Genomic DNA, 8,366 nt, shown 5'->3' on the forward strand with positions numbered 1-8,366 from the left:
CAGTGGGAGTTGCAGTGGTGTTTTCTTTATAATAACTTATGAAGGTATAGATTTATATACTATGGATGTTTCCATAGATTTCATAGTAAAGAAAACTGTCTATCTACTGATACTCACTGACTTCTAGTATTATTAAACAGGACAATATTTCAAGATTACAAAAAAGCTGGCTATTGCTGTATAAATGTTTATTGAATTTGTAAAGATGACTTAAAAATATATCTGGGTTGTAATTGTCTTTGCACGGTTTTTTAGTAATTGCAGGTGATTTTACAGCTCACAGACACATGAAAACCTTCAGCTCTCCCAGCAACTCCAGCACCATCACTGGCTTCATCCTCCTGGGCTTCCCTGGCCCCAGGGAGAGGCAGATCCTCCTCTTCGTGCTCTTCTCCACTGTCTACCTCCTGACCCTCATGGGCAATGGTTCCATCATCTGTGCCGTGCACTGGGATCAGAGACTACACACCCCCATGTACATCCTGCTGGCCAACTTCTCCTTCCTGGAGATCTGGTATGTCACCTCCACAGTCCCCAACATGTTGGCCAACTTCCTATCTGACACCAAGGTCATCTCCTTCTCTGGGTGCTTCCTTCTGTTCTATTTCTTCTTCTCCTTGGGCTCTGCAGAATGCTTCTTCCTGGCAGTGATGGCATTTGATCGGTACCTTGCCATCTGCAGGCCCCTACACTACCCCACTCTTATGACTGGGCATCTATGCAACATCCTTGTGGCCACCTGCTGGATACTTGGCTTCCTCTGGTTCCTGATTCCAATCACTGTCATTTCCCAGATGTCTTTCTGTGGATCCAGGATTATTGACCATTTCCTATGTGATCCAGGTCCTCTGTTAGCCCTTACATGTTCCAGACACCCTGTAATAGAGTTGATGAGCTCCACCTTAAGCTCCCTGCTTTTATTTATCCCCTTTCTCTTCATCATGGGGTCTTATGTCCTTGTCCTCAGAGCTGTATTAAAGGTCCCATCAGCAGCTGGAAAAAGAAAGGCCTTTTCCACCTGTGGGTCTCACCTAGCTGTGGTCTCACTCTTCTATGGCTCAGTAATGGTCATGTATGTGCACCCAACATCTGAGCATGAAGCTGGGATGCAGAAGATTGTGACTCTGTTTTATTCTGTTTTTACTCCATTCATTAATCCTGTCATATATAGTCTGAGGAACACTGATATGAAGCAGGCAATGAAGAAATTACTGGGAATATATCACTAAGAGTCTGTTTAAAAGATCATGAAACAATCTGATTTTACCTTTTTTAAAAAAGAAAATTAAATGATATCATTCAGAATATCTTTGATATTGATTTTTTAATTATTTTTACATATTTTATTTTTATTTATTATTTGTTTTATTCATTTTTATTTTTGTTTCATTTATATGTTTTTTATTTTTTTAAAGAGAGAGAGAGAATTTTTTAATATTTATTTTTCAGATTTCAGTGGACACAACATCTTTATTTTATTTTATGTGGTGCTGAGGATCGAACCCAGCACTCCGCACATGCCAGGCGAGCGTGTTACCGCTTGAGCCACATCCCCAGCCCTATATATTTTAAATTTTTTATCATTTTCTAGAATTTGTGGGCTACAGTTTTCTAAAATATGGTCAAATTTTACAAATGGGAAAGTTATCAATTGAAAAAATTTAGTTGAACTTATTGGGGAAATAACATTAAAACAAATCTGCCAACACAGAAAACTTCCAGTTTTGTTATTGAAAAAGCAATAAACCAGAATTCAGTATTCAGCACAGACAACCCAATAACTGACTTGCAATGTAGAAGTTAGCCACCAAGGTCAGGCTCCTTCCCTCCCACAGAAACTGGGAAATGAAGCTCTGTCTTCACGGATCATTACATGTCAAAGACACATTCCCAGGTCCTTGAGAAAGACAATCCTGGATCGTAACACTGACCAAAAGCTTGAGCTTTTAAAGATTTACACACATCTTTTTTAAAAAGCAAATAATTTAATTACAAGTTTTCTAAAGTTAATGCTCTAAGAAAAGGGAGAAGAGAAAATCTCTTCCTTTGTTTTCAACAGAGATAATTAAGCTGCTTTTATTTTTACTGCATTTGCCCTTATGTTACATAAGACCATAACACTAAGACAAACCTAAAGTTTTCCTCTAATCTTTCAGCAACAACAAGTTATCTTTACTCCTTTTGTTGAGTTTATATTTTTGTCCTCTAAAATATCTGTCATGGAAACAAAAATTAATATCTTTGAAACGTAAATATCTTCATATAAATAAAAAATACCATTGATACAATAGAAAAGATGCCAAATATATGAAAAAATCAAAAGTAAAAGCTTTTAAATATCCAGTTAAAGTAAAAGCTTTTAAGTATCTAAAAAAATCTATTTTAGGGATAAAGAGAGAAATACAAATAAAAGTGTAATAAGTATACTTCTTTTTTTCCCAAAATTGACAATGTCAAAAAGGATGTTGGGAAAAACAACAGTCTTATACTTTGCTAGTAGAGCATAAATCGGCACAGCTTCTAGGGAGGACATTTTGCCAGCATCTATCAAAATTTAAATAGAGTTCCCTTTGAAGTGCAATTTCACTCTTAGATATTTATCTTACAGTGCATGAACACAAGAAAATAGCATATGTGCAAGAATATTGACTACTGTTTCTAACAGAAAACCATATTCTTTGGAACCATTGAATTCCCATTAATTAAGGATTAATTAGGTAAATTATTATATACCCATAAAACAGAAAACCATAAAACCTTATAATGAGGCTCTGTACATGTCTTTTAATGTGAAACTATCCTTAAGACAAATTGTTAAAAGAAAAGCAATGTGAAGGAAATCTTTATCCTGGGCCCCTTTAATGAAGAAAGAGTATATAGATATGCAAGTATTTATGTTCATAAATGCATAATAGGTTCTTGAAGAAAATGAAGAAGCTGAGCATGGTGGCACACACTGGTAATTCTAGCGGCTTGGGAGGCTTGGGCAGAACAATTTCAAGTTCAAAACCAGCCTCAGACCCTCTCTCAAAGTAAAAATTCCAAAACAGGCTGGGGATATGTCTCAGTAGTTGAACATACCCTGGAGAACGGAGGTGGTGAGGAGGAGGAGGAGAGAAAGAAGAAGGAGGAGGAGTGGAGGAGAAGAAGAAGAAACTAGTAACAGTGATTACTTTGGGGAAAAAAAATCAAGTCTGGTAATAAGAACACTTTCACTATATATGCTTCGTGGTTCTTAAATTTCATATTATGTGAATTTAATTGCATTGAAACATACATTAAAATAAGATTAATGTAAGAATTTTTAAAAAAAAAAAAAAACTTCTAAAACTATACCATTATAAAATTAAAACCAGAAAAAAAAATTCTTCATATTTGTTTGAAAAACCAGGAACAGGGCTGATTATTGATGGAAAATGAAAAACAAAAGAAATTTGGTGATGTCTTTGTATCATCTCTCTCTCTCTCAAATTCTCTGTGTTGGGATAAAGTGGAAAATGTTTTCCTCCTCTCATGACCTATAAGAGTTAGTAATCTATGAAAAATTGAAGGTGGCTTTTTTTTAAATAATCCTCATGTTATCTTCTTCCACTTAGTCATTTTACCAAATAGACAAATTCAATGTTCTAGGATGAGCTAGATAAATGTAAATAAATCATTTATTTATGATTTATAGATGAAATTTTTAATGAATTTATAAATGAGTAATATATTATCTCCTTCCCTGTGGGGTTCATAAACCCATGGTAGATAAAGCAAGTTGCTCTACAAACAAGGAAATAACAGTTGCTGTGGGAGCAAGTAGAAGAATAGCACAAATGAAAGCCCAGCATTCTAAGGGGTAAGAAATCATGGGTAGTTCTAACAATGCATATAGCTGGCCATCTCCATGTACAAATGTATCACAATATACAAAATAGAAGTGTTCCAAGAATGTGTCCACATGGCAGGCATGGCTGGCATGATTCATTGTTGGCCACACCTACTGATTTATTAATGGATATCCTTAATCAAAATAAATATGGCTCTGAGATGTAATAGAATTCCTAATTCAACAAATAGATATACAGGTAGATACAAAGAGAAATAGAGAGTAATAAGAAAATATGTCATTTGGGTATCCCAATATAAAAACTGATCTTCAAAGGATATCAAAGTACAAATATTATGCTGATATTCAAAGCATTGTGCTCAGAACTTATTTTCCTTTGAGCCAGAATCACATCATTTGAACTATACCTTATATATTTAACCTGATTTTTATGGGTTCAATATATAGCTTTCTTTTTAACTCAAGGGATATACTGACACTTATTTCTATTTCAGGAAGACTTATTTAATGCAATAATTTTTTCACCCACAATAAAAACAATAGCTTGCTCTTTTCTCAATGTAAAAATCATAAATATTATTGTAATAATTCTGGAAACAGTAAAGCACAAAAATATTTGAAGTTACCTAAAATCCTGCCATTCTGAGTAATTACCATTAATATTTTAGTGAACAGTTTTCCTTGTGTTCTTTAACACACACATGCGCGTGAGTGTACACAATTTTACATGTGTGGGATAATATACATACTGTTCTGGTAACTCCTTTGTTTATTCCCTGCCACTCCCAACCACCATCATTTTTTCCTTCAGTCTATTTCTTACTCCACTACGTTCCATCTCTGCTTGATAAGCAACATTGACAATCCAGGATGTATTCATACTTAATACTATGCTCCATGCTTCTAATTATATATAAATATTTATTATTATATATTCAGCATTTTGGGTTTTTTGTCTTTTGAAAATCAAATCATGCTACATAAACTTATCCCTATCTTTCTTTTTTGCATTTAACCTCACCATAAGCAAACCACTCCAAGGTAAGATTAAGTATACAAAATAGTTTTGCTTTTAAAATAGGCCAGAGATGAATAATAAACAAAATCAGTGTCCTTCATCAAAGCAGGAATATAATCGCTAATGTGATCAAACTAATACTCATTCAATAAATAACATGTCCAAAGAATTGGTTTCAGGTCCTTATTGAATAACCTGTCATTGAGAAACTTTAAGACTAAAGTATTTATAAAGAATATCGCCATAATTATGTGATTTATGTTCTTCATATTTATTAAATGTCCAGAGGTATAATTCATATACATCACCATTGTGGTTAATATAACATGGACACCACCAGCAAATGAGACCTAAAGGTGGAAAAGGTATTTTGATGACTAGCTACTAATAGCACCTGAAGAATAACTCTTATCATCAATGCAAAAGTGATGTTGCATAGATGAAGCACAAGGCTATCAGTGGGCCCTTGTATAGTGGATGCTATAAAGTGCTATCTAGACCTTTCTTCAAGACCAAGGCAATCAGTACCCCCAGCTGCCAGAAGTGTATATACTGATGAGGCTCACTGCTGAATCCCTTGCCAGAAATTTCCCTGACAAAGAAACTAGCCTGTCATTGACTAACTCCCTACCCAGAGGCAGCTCATATCCAGTGATTAGTCAGTGCTGGTGTAAAAAGACCTGACACTCAATAAAAAGGAATGCTGCTTCACTCCAGAGCTCCTCATGGTGTCAGCTATAACACCATGAAGAGAAAAAGAAAACTCAAATTACTAAAATACATGATGAAGAAAGAAAATCACAATGGACATGTCTGAAATACAGAAGACAAAAACTATTTTGAAAATTTTTATTCCAATAAAATAGAAAATATCAAAGACACTGACAAATTTTTAGAGACATATGACCTATCCAAACTGAATGAAAATGTCATACATGATTTAAATTGATCAATTTCAAGTAATGAAATAGAAAACTCTATTAGAAGCCTACCAAACAAGAAAATCCCAGGACCAGATGGATTCTTAGCTAAGTTCTACAAGACCTTCAAAGAATAACTAAAACCAATACTCCTCAAAGTATTCCATGAAATAGAAAAGGAGGGAATCCTTCCAAAGTCATTCTATGAGACTAATATCACCCTGATACCAAAACCAGACAAAGACACATCAAAGAAAGAAAACTTCAGATCAATATCCCTGATGAACATAGATGCAAAAATTCTCAATAAAATTCTGGCAAATCACATACAAAAACATTAAAAAGATAATGCTCCACAATCAAGTGGGGTTCGGTTCATTCCAGGGATGCAAGGTTGGTTCAACATACAGAAATCAATAAATGTTAATTCATCATATTAGTAGACTTAAAAACAAGAATCATATGATCATCTCAATAGATGCAGAAAATTTTTTTTAAAAAAACAGCACCCTTTCATGTTCAAAACACAAGAAAAACTAGGAATAGTAGGAACATACCTCAACACCGTAAAAGCTATATATGCTAAACCCAAGGCCAGCATCATTCTAAATGGAGAAAATTTGAAAGCATCCCCTCTAAAAACTGGAACAAGACAAGGAGGTCCTCTTTCACTACTTTTATTCAACATCATCCTTGAAACTCTAACCAGAGCAATTATACAAAAGAAAAAAATTAAAGGAATATAAATAGATAAAAAAGAACTCAAACTATCACTATTTGCCAATGACAGGATTCTATACCTAGAAGACCCAAAAACATTTCACCAAAAAACTTCAAGGACTAATAAATGAATTCAGCAAAGCAGCAGGATATAAAATCAACACCTATAAATCAAATGCATTTCAATACATCAGTAATGAATCCACTGAAAGAGAAACTAAGAAAACTACCCTATTTACAATAGCCTCAAAAAAAAAAAAACACCTGGGAATCAATCTAATAAAAGAGGTGAAAAATCCCTATAATGAAAACTACAGAACACTAAAGAAAGAAATTGAAGAAGCACTTAGAATATAGAAAGATCTCCCATGCTCCTGAATAGGCAGAATTAATATTGTCAAAATGGCCATACTACCAAAGGCATTATACAGATTTAAAGCAATTCCTATTAAAATCCCAATGACATTCTTCATAGAACTAGAAAAAGCAATCTTGAAATTTATTTGGAAAAATAAGAGACCCAGAATAGCCAAAGCAATCCTTAGTAAGAAAAGTGAAGCCAGAGTCATCACAATACCAGACCCTAAACTTTACTACCAAGCTATAGTAACAAAAATGACATGGTATTGGCACCAAAATACACACGTTGACCAACGGTACATAATAGAAGACACAGAGACAAACCCACACAAATACAGTTATCTATCTCATACTAGACAAATGTGGCAAAAACATTCACTGGAGAAAAGAAAGCCTATACAACAAATGGTGCTGGCAAAATTGGAAATCTATATGTAGCAAAATGATATTAAACCTCTCTCTCACACCCTGCCCAAAAATCAACTCAAAACAGATCAAAGACTTAGGCACAGAGGGAACTGTGACCACCCACAGAGCAGGCCCAGTGGCCTGCTGAGGGGCAGAGCCGCCCCCCACCCCCCGCGCCTGCCAGGTAGGGGAACTGTGACCACCGACAGAAAAGGCCCAGTGGCCCGCGGCGGGACAGAGCTCCCAATCACTCCTGCAAGGTAGGCGGGCCTGCGACCCACCGGCAGAATAGGAGCAGCGGCCTGGTGAGAGGCAGAGCCGCCCCCTCCCCCTGCACCGGCAAGGTAGAGGGAACTGTGACCACGCACAGAGCAGGCCCAGCGGCCTGCTGAGGGGCAGAGCCGCCCCCCACCCCCCGCGCCTGCGAGCCACCCCCCACCCCCCACGCCTGCCAGGTAGGTGGAACTGTGACCACCGACAGAAAAGGCCCAGTGGCCCGTGGCGGGACAGAACTTCCAATCACTCCTGCAAGGTAGGCGGGCCTGCGACCCACCGGCAGAAGAGGAGCAGGGGCCTGCTGAGAGGCAGAGCCGCCCCCTCCCCCTGCGCTGGCAAGGTAGAGGGAACTGTGACCACCCACAGAACAGGCCCAGTGGCCTGCTGAGGAGCAGAGCCACCCCCAACCCCCGCGTCTGCCAGGTAGGCGGAACTGTGACCACCGACAGAAAAGGCCCAGTGGCCCGCGGAGGGGCAGAGCTTCCAATCACTCCTGCAAGGTAGGCGGGCCTGCGACCCACCGGCAGAAGAGGAGCAGCGGCCTGCTGAGAGGCAGAGCCGCCCCCTCCCCCCCTGCGCCTGCAAGGTAGACGGAACTGTGACCACCATCAGAACAGGCCAGACCTGCAACCGAGAGACAGAACAGGCCCAGTGGCCTGAGGAAGGGTAGAGCCGCCCCCCGCCCGTGCCTGCAAGGTAGGCGGACCTGCGACCCACTGGCAGTACAGCCCCAGAGGCCTGCAGAGGGGCAGTGCCGCTGCCTGCGCCTGCAAAGTAGGCAGAACTGCGACCACCGACAGAACAAGCCTAGCGGCCCGCAGAGGGACAGAGC

At 38.3% G+C, this 8,366-nt stretch overlaps 1 protein-coding gene across 1 annotated transcript; it reads left to right on the forward strand.

Moving 5' to 3' along the window:
• The first annotated feature begins 263 nt into the window (after positions 1-263).
• Positions 264-1,229, forward strand: LOC114087901 (olfactory receptor 11G2-like). Its single transcript, XM_027929409.2, has one exon. It carries the CDS (start codon positions 288-290, stop codon positions 1,227-1,229), a length of 942 nt encoding a protein of 313 aa, XP_027785210.2. The 5' UTR covers positions 264-287.
• Positions 1,230-8,366: the final 7,137 nt, after the last annotated feature.

The sequence above is a fragment of the Marmota flaviventris genome, chromosome 2 (genome assembly GCF_047511675.1).
Source record: "Marmota flaviventris isolate mMarFla1 chromosome 2, mMarFla1.hap1, whole genome shotgun sequence".
In the NCBI taxonomy this organism is placed as follows: Eukaryota; Metazoa; Chordata; class Mammalia; order Rodentia; family Sciuridae; genus Marmota; species Marmota flaviventris.

Bases quoted from the DNA above. Each gene is read 5' to 3' on its own strand.
- LOC114087901 (XM_027929409.2), top strand. From the start codon at position 288: ATGAAAACCTTCAGCTCTCCCAGCAACTCCAGCACCATCACTGGCTTC.